Raw genomic sequence first — 18,132 nt, forward strand, 5'->3', positions numbered from 1 at the left:
ACCTGTCTCTTCTAGGACCAGGGTGCACGTAGACCCCACCCTGGTGGTTCATCATGAAAGAGGCTGAGCCTGGGGGAGAGGCCTCTTCTTGCGACGGACCGCACTTGGAGGTACCACTCTGTGTCTCATGGGCAGCCCCCTGGCCCACTGTGCAGTTTCTCCTTGTGCATGGCCCACCCTGATGTGGGAATATATTTATTCCCTGACCTGTTGCTCGTCTCCACTCAGAATTCTTTCCTCTGTGGGAGGCAAGAACCGGAGTGAAAACTGAGAGGCTCAAGTTCAGGGGTGCTGGCCGGGAAGGGGTCGGCCTTGGCCTTGGAGCCTTAAACCCGCTGGCTCCCTGGGTCCTCCAGGCCCGCAGAAGTGGCCTTGTTCCCCCCGGTCAGAGAGCCTCACAGGGTGGCGGGTGCTTCACTGTACTTTGTTGTTGGTATCATGGTCAAACATAGGTACTGTAAAATTTACCACTGTAACTCATTAAATATGCATGTGGTTGTGCAGCCATTACCACCGCCCGTCTGCCGAATTCTTTTCCTCTTCCCAGACAGAGGCTCTGTACCAAGAGGCAGTCGCTTCTCTTCCCGCCGCTGCCCTGCAGCCAGCACTCGATTTGCTACCCAATACTTGGCTGGTTGTCTTTCAGCTCCAACCCTTCTCCCCTTGCCAGGCGGATTAGGACAATCCCTGCCATCCAAGACATGGCCTGTCTACAGAGGGCTGTGCCTCTGCCAGGAGTGGGGGAGCACCTGGGAAGTGGGGCTGAGACTCGTGGGTGGGAGACGGGAGATTGGATCGGGTATCCAGGCGTGGGGTCAGGTCAAAGACACCTGGCGCTGGTCCTGCCTGCTGATGGCTCCTTGAAGCTGGAGCCCCAGGGGGTCCACGGCTGAGTGCTCCAACACACTCAGAAGCAATGCTCCCTTCCGGGTGAAACAGGGCTAGTGACACACAGAAATCTTGGATATGCTCATACTGGGTTAAATAAAATGGATGAGTCCGAGTAACGTCACCTGTTTATTTTCACGTTTTAAAATTGTGACGACTAGAACAATGTTAAAGTGCCGTTGTGGGCTCATTCTATTTCTATTGGACACTGCTGGGTTATGGGAAATATCTGCTTGATACCAGGATCTGTGCCCCATATTGAGGAGAGAGACTGCTCAGAGCAGGAAGCGAGTTAGTGCGACTTTGTTAGGGGAGGCTGCATTCAAGTGCATTGGGGCGGAGGCACCGGCGGAGACACCTCAGTGGTGTCTGCTCTGACAGCTGGAGTGGATGCTCCCCTGGTGGCATTCAAAGCAGCAGGAAACCTGATCACGGTACTGCCTCTAGGAGGCGCTGTTGAACAACACAGTGGCCTAAACATTGCTTGCTTGCTTGCTTGCTTTATTTATTTATTTGTTTGAAAGGCAGAGTTACAGAGAGAGAAGGAGAGACAGAGAGAGAGAGAGAGAGAGGTCTTCCATCCACTGGTTCACTCCCCAAACGGTCACATCTGCCGGGGCCGGCCCGAGCAGAAGCTAGGAGCCAGGAGCTTCTTCCGGGTCTCTCATATGGGTGAGGTGCAGGGGCCGAAGCGCTTGGACCACCTTCCATTGCCTTCCCAGGTGTGTTAGCGCCCACGTGGGGAGCCGGCGTTACCCGCTACGTCACAGCGCCGGCTCCGGGATTGCACATTTTTAAGTGTCAAACGCGTTTGCTTTTTCTTCATGTAAGTCACCTGCATAAGAAGCATCTGACCATGCGATGTAGTCTGTTTCTTTAAATTAACTTATTAATTTTTTTTTTTTAATTTGGGAGACAGATCTTTCATTCACTGGTTCACTACACAAGTGCCTGCATTAGCCAAGGCTGGGTCAGGGCTCCCGTGAGGGTGGCAGGGGCCCAATTACTCGAGCCATCACCACTGCCTCTCAGGATCCACACTGGCAGGAAACTGGAGTCAGGAGCTAGAGCCTGGAACTGATGTGGGGCATCCCGAGAGCTTGGCTAAGTGCCTGCTCTTTGCGTCATTATATTTAAATAGATATACTCAGCTGTACAATAATCATAGGTCTCTGAAACATAAAAGGGAAAATAATTCAGTAAGTATAGAATATGGTCCAGAGAGACTCTCAAAAACCGAAATCCCATTCCCAGGACCCCCGCCGCTCCCGTCTCCTCTAAGATTTGCCGGCAGCTGTGGTGCTGGCCCCCCACCGGGTTCCCGGGATGGGCCCATTGCTCCCTGGCACCCACGCATGGGCTCCCAAGGCTCCTTGGGGTGGTGGCACCACACCTGCTGCCTCTCCCCAGCAGCACACCGTGGCTCACCTTGCCTTTCTGTTTCCAACGCGTGGAAGTTGGGGGTGGCGTAATGTATCTCCGGGGAGGGTCCAGTCCCTGGACAAAAGACAAAGTGTTACCGGGCCAACTCTCTGAGCCTCTGACCACACTGGGGTGGTGGCGCAGAGGCCCCTGCAGACAGTGCTGGATTCCAAGCGGGGCGCCCACGCCTCCTTTGTGCAATGGGAGTGGGAGAAGTTGCGAACGTGCTGGGCGCTCCGCCAGCGCTGGCTGCCATGACTCCCACAGCTGGCCCAGGCTTGGATCCCAGTCTCCGTGTGGCAGCCATGACGCCAGCTGTGAGAGATGACCATGTGTTGTACCGCATGGTGCCTATAGCTAATGACAATGTGGGTTCTGGAACACTGCTGAGGGAACAGATTTTAAATGCTCTTACCACAAAACAAATGATAGGCATGTGAGTTAATACATGTTAGCCATTTCACAATGTATACACATTTCAAAACAGCACGTGACCCAGGACAAATTTTACATATGTATACAATTTTTATTTGTCAATTAAAATAAATAGGAGCCAGCGTTGTGGCACAGTAGGTTAAGCTACCACCTGCCATGCCAGCATCCCATATCAGAGCGCTGGTTCAAGTCCCAGCTGTTCCATTTCTGATCCAGCTTCCTGCTCATGTACTTAGAAAACCAGTGTAAGATAAGATAGCACAAGTCCTTGGTCCCCTGCCACCCATGTAGGAGACCTAGATGGAGTTACGGGCTCCTGGCTTTGGACTGGCCCTGGCCTGGACATTGCAGCCATTTGGGGAGTGAACCAGCAAACGGAAGATCTGTCAATCCCTGTGTGTGTGTGTGGTCACTCTGCCTTTCAAATAAATAAAAATAAATACTTTTTAAATAAAAAGCTATCATGAAAGACTGGGACACAATACAGATCATTCTGAACTGATATAAACAATCTCCAAGGGGCCTGGCATTTGGCCCAACAGCGAAGAGTCCCTTATTCCACACCAGAGTGCCTAGGTTTGCGTTCCAGCTCCACTCCCGATTCCAGCTTCCTGCTAATGCTGACTCTCAGGGGTGGCTCAAGGAATTGAGTTCTTGCCACCCACGTGGGAGACCTGAACTGAGTTCCTGGCTCCCGGCTTCAGCCCCAATCCAGCCCTAGCTGTTGAGGGCATTTGTGGAGTAAATCAGCAGATGGGAGCGCGCTCTCTCTCTGTCTCTCTCTCTCTCTTCCTCCTCTCTCTGTCTTTCCATTTGTCTGCATCTAAAAAAAGACCCTGGTGTCCAGCGGCACGTCTGAGACAAGCTGCCACTTGTCTCGGTGTGAGCACACACGTGGAGCACCTGTGGAAGCATTCAGGGGCAGATGTCAGGGGCCGGGAAGTCATCGTAACCTACTTCCCTTACCCAGATGCTTGTACCACAAAACAAAATATAGACAAGACCAGAAGCCAATCAAAACACCCATCAACGTTCTCTCACCTGCTGGAGGCTTACAGACATTTACGTATATGTCGGTTTCCTCGGGGGTAGTTTCCTGGTCCACGAGCGCATTCTCTCTCTCAGCTTTTCCTGCAGGAGTTGGGATACAATCAACAAATTAAACCCGACCCAGCCTCATTGTTCTCATCTCCTCTGCCAAGGAGCAGAACCCAAGCAAAGTGCTGAAGAAGGGCGGACCCGCTCCCACGGCCTGTGCCGGCGCCCAGCGGAGGACAGCCGTGAGCTGCCCAGGGATCGGTCTGCAGCACCTGCCCACAGCCCTGGCTCCACCAGGAGTGCCCTCTGCCTGTCAGAGGCTTCCAGAAATGGCCAGCTTATCTTTCCTTTGCTGAAGAGAACAGTCTGTCCAAAGCAAAGCTTTGTAATATCTTTAAGAGATAGTAAGCAACCCAGCCAAGTTCTAGTCTAGCTCTGGCCAGCGATCAAGACATGGTTTTAAGATGTATAAGACGGGGGCCAGTGCTGTGGCACAGTAGGTTAATCCTCCGCCTGCAGTGCCAGCATCCCATATGGGCGCCGGTTCTAGTCCTGGCTGCTCCACTTCTGATCCAGCTCTCCGCTGTGGCCTGGGAAAGCAGTAGAAGGTGGCCCAAGTGCTTGGGCCCCTGCACCCACATGGGAGACCGGAGAAAGCTCCTGGCTGCTGGCTTCAGATTGGCGCAGCTCTGACTGTTGCAGCCAATTGGGGAGTGAACTAGCAGATGGAAGATCTCTCTCTCTGCTTCTCCTTCTCTCTCTATGTTAACTATGACTTTCAAATAAATAAATAAATCTTAAAAAAAAAAAGATGTATAAGACGGAGGCCAGTGCTGTGGCGCAGTGGGTAAAGTCACTGTCTGTAGTGCCATCCTATATGGGTGCCAGTTCGAGTCCTAGCTGCTCCACTTCCAACCCAGCTCCCTGCTAATGCACCTGGGAGAGCAGCAAAGGATGGCCTCTGCACCCACATGGAGGAATCCAATGAAGCTCCTGCCTCCTGGCTTCAGGTCAGCCCAGCTCTGGCCGTTGCAATCATCTGGGGAGTGAACCAGCGGATAGGAGGTATCTGTCTCTCCCTTTCTGTTTGTAACTCTGACTTTCAAATAAATCTAAAAGTGATGTATAAAATGTTCCCATTTATTTTCAAAATTTCTGTTAACAGAATCCCTGACGGCCAGCGCTGCGGTTCACTAGGCTAATCCTCCGCCTTGCGGTACCAGCACACGGGGTTCTAGTCCCGGTTGGGGCGCCGGATTCTGTCCCGGTTGCCCCTCTTCCAGGCCAGCTTTCTGCTTTGGCCCAGGAGTGCAGTGGAGGATGGCCCAAGTGCTTGGGCCCTGCACTCCATGGGAGACCAGGATAAGTACCTGGCTCCTGCCATTGGATCAGCGCGGTGCACCGGCCGCAGCGCACTGGCCGCGGCGGCCATTGGAGGGTGAACTAACGGCAAAAGGAAGACCTTTCTCTCTGTCTCTCTCTCTCACTGTCCACTCTGCCTGTCAAAAAAAAAAAAAAAAAAAAAAAAAGAATCCCTGACCTCTCTCAGTTACGACTTGAAAGATGGAGGGAGCCTGGGGACTAAGATGAATCATTTGAGACAGAGAGCCAGTTCTGCCAGTGCCTCCATGGCCCCATTCCTCAGGTCAGAAAGCTGAGGCTCAGAGAGTCACAGAAGCCTGTCTGATGCCCCTCCGCTTGCCTCTCAACTGTCTGCTGTGCAATCTTTTTTTTTTTAAGAAAAAAAAATTGATTGATTGATTTGAAAGGCAGAGTTACAGAGAGGCAGAGGCAGAGAGAGAAAGACAGAGAGAGAGGTCTTCCATCCCTGGCTCACTCCCCAGATGGCTGCAATGGCTGGAGCTGTGCCGATCCGAACCCAGGAGCTAGAAGCTTTTTGCAGTCTCCCAGGCAGGTGCAGGGGCCCAAGGACTTGGGCCATCTTCTACTGCTTTCCCAGGCCACAGCAGAGAGTGGGATTGGAAATGGACCAGCCAGGACTTGAACCTGCGCCCATATGGGATGCCAGCACTGCAGATGCTTTACCTGCTACGCCACAGTGCCAGCTCCTGATGTACGCGCCTTGGTAGTGCTTCACCCTGTGAGCCAAGTGAGAAGGCCGCCCTGGGAATTTAGCCAAAGGCGGTCATAAGACTTGATGCGTGACAGGTGTAATTGCTTTTATGGAGGCCATGAATGAGCTTTTTTTTTTTTTTTTTTTTTTTTTAAGGTTTATTAATCTATTTGAAAGGCAGAGTTACAGAGGGAGAGAGAGATCAATCTTCCGTTTGCTGGTTCGCTCCTCAGAGGCTGCAACAGTCAGGGCTGGGCTAGGCTGAAACCAGGGCTCTGGAACTCCATCCAGGTCTCCCATGTGGGCGCAGGGGCCCAAGCGCTTGGGCCATCCTTCTGCTGTTTTCCCAGGTGCATTAGCAGGGAGCTGGGTCAGAAGATGAGCGGCTGGGACTTAGACCCTCATATGAGATGCCAGCGTCGCAGGCAGCAGTTTAACCGCTGCACCACAGTGCTGGCTCCTTACTAGGACTTTTTTTTTTTTTTTTTTTTTTTAATTTTTTTGACAGGCAGAGTGGACAGTGAGAGAGAGAGACAGAGAGAGAAAGGTCTTCCTTTGCCGTTGGTTCACCCTCCAATGGCCGCCGCTGCAGCCGGCGCACCGCGCTGATCCGATGGCAGGAGCCAGGATCCAGGTGCTTTTCCTGGTCTCCCATGGGGTGCAGGGCCCAAGCACCTGGGCCATCCTCCACTGCACTCCCTGGCCACAGCAGAGAGCTGGCCTGGAAGAGGGGCAACCGGGACAGAATCCGGCACCCCAACCGGGACTAGAACCCGGTGTGCCGGCGCCGCAAGGTGGAGGATTAGCCTATTGAGCCACGGCGCCGGCCTCTTACTAGGACTTTTGAGATGGGGACAACAAAATGCCAAGTCAGATGGCTCATTCTCAGTGCAGGACCCGTGGGACTGGCCAGGCTGCAACGTCAGCGGGCACAGGTTTTGTCTGGGGACGGGAGCACCGCGCTGGGTGGGAACGGCAGGCACAGTGCCTTCATTTACCCAGCCCTGCCTCGCCCTCCTCATCACCTCTCTTCCTTTTCTCCCCAGCCCGTTTCTGATCCCCCGCCCCCTTCCTCCTTGCCCTGTCTCCAAAACCCATGGAAAAACAGTGGCAAGCGGGTGCCTGAAGAACTTACTTGCTTTGTGTTTTCGTCGAATCCAAAACAGCAGCATTAGGACCACGGCCAGTGACAGCAGCAGGAGTAACCCGGGCAGCAGCAGCCGCAGGCATAAGGGACAAGAGTCTTCTGGAAGCTTCACTGGAGGAAAGCCATGGGGTTATTGTCTTCAAGAAAGAATTCAGGCGTGAGACCGAGAACAGAGTGATAAGGCTTTATTGGGGGTAGGGCATCCGTGTCAGAACGGAAGGGACAGAGAGCGCCCAGTCGCTTGGACTGGGGGAGAGTGAGGTTACCTGGTTGAATGGAGAGAACACACCTGGGCAGGCCAGGAAGCGGCTCAGCAGAGAGGCAGAGGGCTGAGCCCGCAGTCTGTTTGGACTCCCTGGGTTTTTAAGGGAGTCTGTTTACCCACCGCCCCCTCTCCTCCAGGACAAAGGATGGAGAGTCCTAGAAGGGTTTGTTGGGTGAACATTAGCAAAATCCTCCCCAGATTTGTTGGTGGGAGCAGAGCAGAGGGGCTGCCCTTAGGGCTGCCTGTGAAGGTTTTATTGCCCTGTGTTACCAGGTCAGGGAGCCCATTTGGTGCTGAGGAGGGAGTTCTCCTGGGAGCTTTCCTTGGGGGCAGGGCTAAGACCACCTGGGAGGTTATCAGGGTCTGGGCAGGACTTAGAAGTGCAAGACGCTGGGCTTCTGGAGCTTCCGCAGAGGGTGCTGGGCTTCAGGCCTGTCTCTCTCTCTCTCTCCCTCTCTCTCTCTCTCTCTCTCTCTCTCTCTCTCTCTCTCTCACACACACACACACACACACACACACAGGCTAAATTTCTGACTTGCTACCTAACGGAAGAACAGGGTTCTCAGGTCACCACACAGCCTTCTTTACATTACCGTGTGCAGAGTTCCAGGGAGGGTGGCCATGGCTGTCTCCTGAGAGCCCGCATCCCTGGCCTGCCACAGACACCTGCTGCTCAGGGACTCTGCTTGTTGGTCAGGGGAGTTCGGAAATCATGACCAAGTCCACCTCCCGCCAGGTTCCCACAAGGGCCAGAAGCACAGCGTGGCATTTCACAGACGGAGCAGGGGGAGTGCACATTTCCCGGGGTCTAAGCGCCAGAAGGGCCTGGGTGTTTCCTGGCAAATCCCTTAGCCATGCTGGCCTGGTTTGTGGCTGACCCCAGGGAACAAGACAGCAGCCAGTGCCGAGGAAGTCAGAGGGTGGAGCCTGTCTCTGCCTTTGAAGATTTGGAGTGCAAGTTTGTTTTTCATGGCATTCACAATATTTATTTATTTACTTATTTTTAAATTAATCTTTTTAAATGATTTTATTTATTTATTATTTGTGAGGCAGAGTTACAGACAGAGAGAAGGAGAGACAGAGAGAAAGGTCTTCCATCTGCTGGTTCACTCCTCAAAAGGCCACAACGGCCCGAGCTGTGCCAATCCGAAGCCAGGAGCCAGGAGCTTCCTCCAGGTCTCCCATGTGGGTTCAGGGGCCCAAGCACTTGGGCTACCCTCCACTGCTTTCCCAGGCCACAGCAGAGAGCTGGGGCAAAAGAACAGCAGCTGGGACACAAACCGGTGTCCATATGGGATGCCAGTGCCTCGGGCAGAGGCTTAGTCCACTATGCCACAGAGCCGGCCCCACAATCTTTATTTTTGATAGCGAGTATACTTTTTTTTTTTTTTTTTTTGACAGGCAGAATGGACAGTGAGAGAGAGAGACAGAGAGAAAGGTCTTCCTTTGCCGTTGGTTCACCCTCCAATGGCCGCCGCGGCCGGCACGCTGCAGCCAGCGCACCGCGCTGATCCGATGGCAGGAGCCAGGTACCTATCCTGGTCTCCCATAGGGTGCAGGGCCCAAGCACTTGGGCCATCCTCCACTGCACTCCCTGGCCACAGCAGAGAGCTGGCCTGGAAGAGGGGCAACTGGGACAGAATCCGGCACCCCGACCGGGACTAGAACCCGGGGTGCCGGCGCCGCAAGGCGGAGGATTAGCCTAGTGAGCCACAGCGCCGGCCGCAAGTATACTTTTGTTGATGGTCCAGTACCAAGTATGAAGTTGGAGAGTTGCTTTTATTCTCAATCCAAAGATATCATTTTATTTTTATTTTATTTTTATCTTTCTAAAGATACCATTTTATCTAACTGTATTTTTATTTGTAAATTCATCTGCAGAGTTAACTTCCTGTTCCCCCCAAAAGCAGAAGTAACCCTGATAAGGATTGAGGAGAAATGCTCCACAGGAAATGTGTGGGTCTGATACACTCTGTGAAGTCATCCTCTCTTTTGTGAGGGAATCCGGCCATATCATGTTAAAATAGGATTCATTAACAAAATGTGCTATTGAGAGGAAGAATTGTTGAGTATCTGTCATATGCCAGGCACTGCTACTCGTGTGAGCCCCTCTGACCTTCCCATGGGTTTGCAAGCTGGGTAGTATCACGCCCATTCCAAAGGGGAACCGGTTGTGCTTCAGAGAGGTTAAGAAGCTTGTCCAAGGCCGGCGCCGCGGCTCACTAGGCTAATCCTCCGCCTTACGGCGCCGGCACACCGGGTTCTAGTCCTGGTCGGGGCGCCGGATTCTGTCCCGGTTGCCCCTCTTCCAGGCCAGCTCTCTGCTGTGGCCAGGGAGTGCAGTGGAGGATGGCCCAGGTGCTTGGGCCCTGAACCTCATGGGAGACCAGGAGAAGCACCTGGCTCCTGCCATCGGATCAGCGCGGTGCACCTGCCACGGCGGCCATTGGAGGGTGAACCAACGGCAAAGGAAGACCTTTCTCCCTGTCTCTCTCTCTCACTGTCCACTCTACCTGTCAAAAAAATTTTTTTAAAAAATATTAAAAAAAAGAAAAAAGAAAAAAAAAGAAGCTTGTCCAAGGTCACACAGCTAGTAAATGGCAAAATCAGGAACGACTCTGGAGTCTACATTTTTTTTTTTGATAGGCAGAGTTAGACAGTGAGAGAGAGAGAGAGAGAGAGAGAGAAAGGTCCTCCCTTTTCATTGGTTTACCCCCCTCAAATGGCCGCCATGGCCGGCGCGCTGCACCCATCCGAAGCCAGGAGCCAGGCGCCTCCCCCAGGCCTCCCACGCAGGTGCAGGGCCCAAGCACCTGAGCCATCCTCCACTGCCTTCCCAGGCCACAGCAGAGAAACTGGGACAGAATACGGCGCCCCGACCGGGACTAGAACCCGGTGTGCCGGCACCACAGGTGGAGGATCAGCCAAGTGAGCTGCGGCGCCAGCCCAGAGTCTACCTATTTTATCAATAGCAATTTGGCACAGAAAGAATGAAAGATGAAAGATGCTAATCAAAGTGTAAATAAATTAAAAGAAAGCAATTCAGAATCTTCTTGCTCTAACCTTCCCTGGGTCAGGAATCCCCGTGACAGCATCCTTGGGGAACGGCACCTGGTGATGGGGGCCGCAGAGGGCGACCTTGTCTAACGCTAGCACTAAGAGGATGTTCTTCCTGCAGACTGGACATCTACTTCCTGTGATATTTGGGAAGGAGGTCAGACATTCAAGGGGAAGCAGGAGAGCAAGGACTTCTCTCTGAGATGAGGTGGTTGGAACCGGGCCAAGGGCTGGTATCTCAGGTGATGGGAAGATGGAGAACTCCCCGAGGGCGGGGGAGGCTCTCAGAGGGATGGCAATCAGGGGAGCAGCCGCAGCTCTCCCACACGTCAGTCCTCCTTTAGAAATCCCGAGGAGTCCTGTGAGCTCGTCCAGCGGCCACCTTTTCCATCAGATCTTCCCAGGGCATCCCCGCCTCGCACCTCTCCCCCTCTAGCTCTTGGCCTTATGCTCACTCCACTGTTGCCACCTCTTGTGACACAATCCCCTTGGATGTCTCAGAGACACCTCTTTGAAACTGAATTCTAGTTCATCTGCGAGTTAGTCTGTCATTCGAGAGACAGAGGAAGACAAACATCCCGTCTTCCGTGTTCCCCTTTGTAATAGGTGACGCTCAGCTGACCGAGTGAGACATCTGGAAGTCATTCTTGACTCTCCCCATCCTCACCATCTGTCGCTGATTCTCACCCGTCAGCGAGTCCTGCTGGCCCTTCCTCTGGATCCTTCCACGTCTGACCCCAGCCGCCATCCTCTTCCGGGTGACTGCAGGAGTCTCCCAGCCAACCTCCAGCTGCTACTCTTACCCTGCACTGCCTTGGATGATCAACACCAAGGATGATAAATTCAGTCCTCATACCCCCTCACCCAGCCAATACGCATGGAAGAGAGTCCAAGCTCCTCCCACTGCTCCAGGACCTCCCTGCCTGGACCCCTGTCTCGTCTCTTCTTGGGGCACACACCCCTGGTCTGAGCCTCAGCCATACCGGCCTCTTTGTAGGTCTCCACCCAGCCTGGTCTTTTTCTAAATTGGAGCCCTGAGCATGCTATGGGCTCCCCACATGCTAATTCCTCACCCTTTAGGGTTTATTTCAATAGCATCCCTCCGAAAGGCCTTCCCTAACAGCCCCACATAAGCAGGTCCCTCCTCCATCCCTTACTTCTCTCCATCACTGTGCCAGTTTCTTTTCTTTGGCAACAACCAGCACAGTTGGTGATTAATGGTTTTGGGTCCTTGCCACTAGACTGTAAGCTCCTCAAAGGCAGGAACCGGTGTGTATCCAGGGCGTGGCTCATCTGGGTTCTCATTAAACATTTGCTGAAAGGATCACTGATGAATGCATTTGTATAAGACCATTTCTTAGACTTCATTGAAATCTCACAAGCACAATTGCTTGCACAGAGGAGGCACTCAGTAGGGACCTATTGATCTGACTTTACTGAAGATAACATTTTAAAACCAGAAACAACCCGAAGGACAGGGTAATTGTTCCAGCAAATTGCAGGAAAGGATGCACAGAAAACAGGTGCATTCATGGACTTGCTGCCGGCCCAGCCAGGAGTCTAACAGAATATTATCCTCTAAGCTATTGCTGTCCCATTAGCCACCGCATTCCAGTGCATGTTTGCAGAAGGATTCTCCCTTCTTATTAATCCTTTTACAATTGTGGCTTCTACTCAGGTGAGTCTGAAGACTGTTGGTTCTAACCGAGAGCCCGTGACATCCTCTGAAATCTGCACGCATTTGCATCTAGAGCCTTATCGGAGTTTCTCTGGGGAAAGCATCCATCACTACATTAGATTATGACATGGTTATAACCTACAAAGCGAAGACTCATTGACCGAGGGCAGCAGCGTCTCGTGGAACTGTTTGTAATGATGGAAATGTCCTTTGTCTGTGTTTTCCACTGTGGCAGTCACCAGCTGCCTAGGGCTACTGAGTATTAGACATGTGACTACTGAGACTGTGACACTGAATTTTTAAGTTTCATCTGATTTTAATTACTGCGATTTTAAATGTAAGTCACACGTGGCTAGGGCCACCGCACTGGATAGGGCAGACCCAGAGTCACTCGGCATTGATCAGGATGTCAGGGTCATGTGCTGAGAAGATCCAGGTGCCTGTAGCAGCTGGAAGCCCACCCTTATTCTCTCAGGAGTTCATTATTAAGATCACCTTCACAGGCCGGCACAGTGGCTCACTTGGTTAATCCTCCACCTGTGGTGCCGGCATCCCATATGGGCACTGGGTTCTAGTCCCGGTTGCTCCTCTTCCAGTCCAGCTGTCTGCTGTGGCCCAGGAAGGCAGTGGAGGATGGCCTAAGTGCTTGGGCCCCTGCACCCACATGGGAGACCAGGAGGAAGCATCTGGCTCCTGGCTTCAGATCTGCGTAGCTCCAGCCATAGCAGCCATTTGGGGGGTGAACCAACGGAAGGAAGACCTTTCTCTCTGTCTCTCTCCCTCACTGTCTAACTCTATCTGTCAAAAAAAAAAAAAAAAATCACCTTCACAGATGTGTTCATTAATGCTAGGCTGTAAGAGGCTTGGGCTGAGAAGATGGGAAAGAAAAATACAGAAGTGAGAGATGTGATTGGGCAGGGAGAGAACGGGCAAACGGGGCATCGGATGCAAGGGGAGGAAGATGGGAAAGGCCAGGGGCTTAAAAGACCTCTTCACAGGGCCCAGCATGGATTCCAGGTTTCTTACTCTGGTCTTCAGAAAAAAAGGAATTTTCGCCTACCTGATGGGAATCATAGAATTAGAGAAGATCTCAACAATTTTATTGTTGAGATTATGATGTTTGCCCAAAGATATATGACTACTATCTGAAATATACAAAAGTCTTTGAAAGAAGAAGTAAAATGAATGATTAAAGATCTCAGGGATACTTTCTGGGTTCTTGAGTGAGAAGGAACATGGAGAGCCCTTTTGCAGAACAAAAGGAATCCCATAAATCACCAGGCCCAAAGCAACAGGTAAGTCTCTACTCACTCATAACTGTGAACTTGAGCTCCTGACTGTATGTCCCATTCTTGGTACAGTTGAAAACACTTGTCTTGCATTTGTAGGGGCCCAAGTCCTTGGCTTCTGAGATGATTCTGTGAAAAACCATGCGGTCCACTTTTCCAGTCTTGTCACCCACAAGGGTCTTATTCAAAAACAGCGAATAGGTGATTTCCAGTGATTTGTTCTTGTGGGAACAAAACAGAGATACATTTTGACCCTTTGTGACCACTGTGGTTTCTGCTTTCAAAGTTGGAGAAGGGAATTCTGGAAAACAAAATGACACAAGAAAAAAATCTTTGTTAAAATCCGTCGATAACAATGCAGTGGCCATGTAGCCACATTCTTATGGGGTCACTACACCTGGTGAGCTTTTCTATGGGAAGTGTTTCTTGCCATACTGACCAGTGTGGGAGGAAGCTTAGTGTCTACAGAGGCTCTTCACAGAGACCCACGCATAGACTTGATCAAATTCTTCACTCCAATATGGGTTATGGGTGTCTCAAGTGACATCTTACCCACCCCTGCTGGCACTTATTGATGGCTTCATAGATGCTGAGGAATGAGGAGTGTCTCCTTCAGTCCTCAAACAGCCCTTCCAGGGAGGGGCTTTTATTACCCTACTTACAGAGGAGTCGCATCGCATGCCCAGGCTGCCAGCTGGCAAAGGGTAGGGCCAGCATTGGGACCAAAGGTAGACTATCTCCCAGTGCATATTTCTTTTTTTTTTTTTAAAGATTTTATTTATTATTTGAGAAGCAGAATTACAGACAGAGAGAGGGAGAGGCAGAGAGAGAGGTCTTCCATCCACTGGCTCACTCCCCAAATGGCTACAATGGCTGGAGCTGAGCTGATCCAAAGCCAGGAGCCAGGAGCTCCGGGTCTCCCACATGAGTACAGGGGCCCAAGGACTTGGGCCATCTTACACAGCTTTCCCAGGCCACAGCAGAGAGCTGGATCGGAAGAGGAGCAGCCAGGACACGGACCGGCACCCACATGGGATGCCGGCACCACAGATGCCACAGCACCGGCCCCACCCAGTGTGTACTTCTAGCATTGCTTGAATTATTTTAAAGTGATCATGCATTGGTTTTTCTACTTAAAAACAACAGGGGTAGGCATTTGACGTATTGGTAAAGTCACCAATCAAGATAGGGGTATCTGTATCAGAGTGCCTGGGATTGAGCACCAGTTCTGGCTCCCAATTCCAGCTTCCTGCGGACGCATACCTTGGGAGGTGGCCTGTGATGGCTCAAGCAGTGGGGTTCCTGCCACCCACAGGGGAGGCCTGGATGGAATTCTAGTCTCCTGGCTCTGGCCTGGCCCAGCCCCTGTTGACACTTGGAGGATGACAGGCAGATGGGAGCTCTGTTTCCTTCTCTCTCTCTTCTCTCTCCCCTCTCCCTCTCCCTCTCCTCATCTCAAATAAATAACCATTTTAATACAACAGAAGAAGTTAGACAAATTTTATTCTAAAGACAATCTATGCTCCAACTGCTTCCCTAAAACCATTTTACGGTAAGCAGGAGGTGGATGAAAGGGCTTTGCTCTTTGGGTGTTCATCTAAAAACACAGAGCTAGCCACACGTCCGAAGCCGACCGTCCCACCATTTCAGGGAAGAAGTGCAAGTAAGAGAGAAGTAAATGCAACTTACTGTTTGATTTCATTATCCCACAGTCCAGTGCATATTTTTGAACTGAAAGAGAGAAAAGGAGCATGAGAAAGATCGTCTCCTACGTTTTTCGTTTGGAGATCCGGCTTTAAAACGATCAGTGGCTTACATGTCACAGACGAAAAAATGCCCCAGAAGAGCAGACTGTTCACCCGGCTCCGCATTCTCCCTGGTGAAATCGAGAGAGGAGGGCAGAGGAGGCTGGATGGCACAATCGAAAGTGGTGAGTCACCGAGCGAACTTCCCCCTCTGCAGAGTGAGGGGAATCAGAGGGTAGGGACCAGCTTTGCCTGATGGACCAGGGGTTCAACCAAGCTGCGCTCTTCTGTGAGTTTCGTAAGAAAGCAGTGCGGTAGGTGGCCTCTAACTCCGGCTGGCTGGCGATGTGGACCATGGGAAAAAGAAAATAACGGACTGTCCTGTGTTCCTGCAGAAACCCACCTGATCATCTCTCTCTCTCTGGACTCGGGAGTTTCACGGAAGTGTGGTTAAGTCTTTGGAGGCAAATGTCGACTGTCTCAAGTGCACACGCACCAATGTGGCGTCAGAAATGCCTGCTTTTGTTAAGTGCCGGTTCCTTGCCCGCTCCAGACTTGCCAGGGTTGAAATGTGGAACTCGGATTTCTTTTAATTTTTCAATTTTTAAAAATGTACTTCTTCAAGAGGCAGAGAAACAGTGCAAGAGAAAGAGAGAGAGAGAGAGAGAGAGAGAGAGAGCTCCCATTTGCTGGCCCTCCCCAGACACCAGGAAGAAGCCAAGACCCAGGAATTGTATTCAGGTCTTGAGTGGGTGCAGGAATCCAGCAGCTGGAGCCATCACAATTGCCTTCCACGGTTTGCATTAGCAGGAGGCTGGAGTCGGCAGCCGGAGCTGGGTGTCGCCCCTGGATACTATCACGTGGGATGTTAGTGTCTCCACTGTGAGGCAAGATGTCGCCTCCTAGGCCTCTGGGATTTCTCCACAAGGATGCCAAGCAAGCAATTGTTTTGCACGGTCAAGGTTGAGAAAGATTTCCAGAAGTCTGTGTTGTCTCAGTGATTCCTGAGTCAGGGAGCCACAGGAGTTGTGATTACAGCAAGCCCTCCCGTGCCAGAACGGGTGGGCGAAACAGGGCTAAGATCCTGAGTGAATCTGGTCAGTCTTTGAAACTGAACGGGCAGAGCCACTCTGTGATGGAACAGAGGCTACCTGGAAGATACAAGAAGGGACCATGGGAACAGGTGGGCAGGACAGCTGGTCAACCCATACAGGAGGCAATGGATCAACCAAGAGAAGAAACAGGAAGCTGAGTGGGCAGGGCTGCGTTAAGTGAGGACTGAAGGCATCACCTAATCACTCCTCATGGACCTGGGCTCACCTGGGTTCATCCCCTCCTTCCAGATATGGGGGAAACCCATTCTCAGCTGTCACCGCCAACCCCTGAGTACTTAGGAAATTTTGCAACTGTTAGGAAACTGGCGCAGTTGTAGCCAGGAGGCGGCATGGCCCAGCTACCTGAGCCAGGCTCCACCCCCATCCTAATGGGATTCGCTGCTCCTGCTTCCCCACCCGCCCTCAGGCAAAATTGTAAAAGGGCCTGTTCCTGAACACGTGCTCTCTCTTACCCCTTCTCTCCTGCTCTCTCTCAGTTCCTCTCTCTAGCCTCCTCCTCTGGGCTCTTGGTTCTTCTCTCTTGGCTCTGCTCGCCTCTCTCCTCTCCTCTGCTCTCTCTTCTCTCCTTGCTAGCTCCTCTCCTCTCTGTTTCTCTCTTATAGTCTCTTTCTCTCTTTTTCCTTCGCCGCCCCTTCTCTCCGGTCTGTAGGGTGTTCCCCAATAAACCCTTTCCCTTACTCCGGTGTCCGGTGTGCTTTGCGACGGCTAACATTAAGATATAATAGCAACCTCAGCAGGCCCACTGCCCCGCAGAGGTGTGTGCACACTGTTGAGTCACCAGCAGTTCTGTTTCTAAAATCCTCTTGATCCTTGGGGCTGGCACTGTGGCTCACTTGGCTAATCCTCCACCTGTGGCGCCGGCATCCCATATGGGCGCCTGGTTCTAGTCCCAGTTGCTCCTCTTCCAGTCCAGCTCTCTGCTGTGGCCCGGGAAGGCAGTGGAGGATGGCCCAAGTGCTTGAGCCCTGCACCCACATGGGAGACCAGGAGAAGCACCTGGCTCCTGGCTTCGGATCGGCGCAGCTCTGGCTATGACAGCCATTTGGGGAGTGAACCAATGGAAGGAAGACCTTTATCTTTGTCTTTCTCTATCTCACTGTCTATAACTCTACCTGTCAGATAAAAAAAAAATAAAGTGAACTTTAAAAAAAAAAAAAACCCTCTTGATCCATCACAGATATCTGCAAAAGTCTGGCCACAAGGATGTTCACTGAAATTTAGTTATAATATTAAAAGTGGGGGACAACTCTCCATGTTCAATAACAAGGGATGACAGCTTGGATGACGATCTTCCGTCCCCCGCACCTGCCTCCAGAGAGCTCTACTGCCCAGTGCTGGAAAGGAACGTTATATGACAAGGAATTCGGTCAAAGACACCCAGAAAAGCAAAAATGTTTTGAGAAGAGCTGCAGGGACTTCCTTATCTACATCACCAGGCTGGTGTCAAGGAGAAAGGGAAATTGTGAAAGATCACTTGATCACAGTGATCTACGCTCGGATATGACCTGATGAATAACCACGATTTGTTGATTGCAAATTTTCCGCTGCTGTTTCCATGGTATTTCCCTTTAGACTGCCTTTTTGTGATTACAGCAGCTTTTGAGTATTTTAAAATGTTTTGCATGAGTGGACTATCAGCTACGTGTGCAAAACTCCAGGCTTCTTTTCTGTGTCTGAAACGTTCTCCCGTCGGCCTCCTGGCACCTTTCAGCGACCGCTGCTGGCTCGTTGGGGAGGAACAGACAGCAGCAATGCCATTCGGTGCACCTGCATTCTCAGATGAGCCCACAGAGACGGCTTCTCTCTCAGATACAGTACAAATCAGAGGCAGCTCTTTAGCGACAAAGGGAAATACATATTGGCAATGTCCGGTACAACCAAACTCCGGTGAAGGTTGTGTTTTTCCAGCTGGCTATTGGGATCTAGACCAGTGTCAGTTTGAAGCCAAGAGGAAGATGCTGGAAGATCTCAGCTACAGG

General features: G+C 51.6%; 1 protein-coding gene across 2 annotated transcripts; it reads right to left on the minus strand.

The window, feature by feature from the left end:
• Positions 1 to 1,372: 1,372 nt before the first annotated feature.
• Positions 1,373 to 15,180, minus strand: MILR1 (mast cell immunoglobulin like receptor 1). Of its 2 annotated transcripts, XM_008271717.5 has the most exons (7): positions 15,110 to 15,180; positions 14,983 to 15,024; positions 13,316 to 13,594; positions 6,993 to 7,115; positions 3,787 to 3,876; positions 2,317 to 2,385; positions 1,373 to 2,060 (listed from the first exon to the last, which is right to left on the minus strand). In XM_008271717.5, exons 1-7 carry the CDS (start codon positions 15,162 to 15,164, stop codon positions 1,993 to 1,995), a joined length of 726 nt encoding a protein of 241 aa, XP_008269939.1. In that variant the 5' UTR covers positions 15,165 to 15,180; the 3' UTR covers positions 1,373 to 1,992. The 2 variants fall into 2 exon arrangements, with proteins under 2 accessions (XP_008269939.1, XP_089172922.1); XM_089316796.1 differs by lacking the exons at positions 1,373 to 2,060; positions 2,317 to 2,385; positions 3,787 to 3,876 and adding an exon at positions 5,986 to 6,223.
• Between the last annotated feature and the right edge of the window lie 2,952 nt (positions 15,181 to 18,132).

This window comes from Oryctolagus cuniculus, chromosome 17 (assembly GCF_051225735.1).
Source record: "Oryctolagus cuniculus isolate XC-2025 breed Fujian yellow rabbit chromosome 17, ASM5122573v1, whole genome shotgun sequence".
Lineage (NCBI taxonomy): Eukaryota > Metazoa > Chordata > Mammalia > Lagomorpha > Leporidae > Oryctolagus > Oryctolagus cuniculus.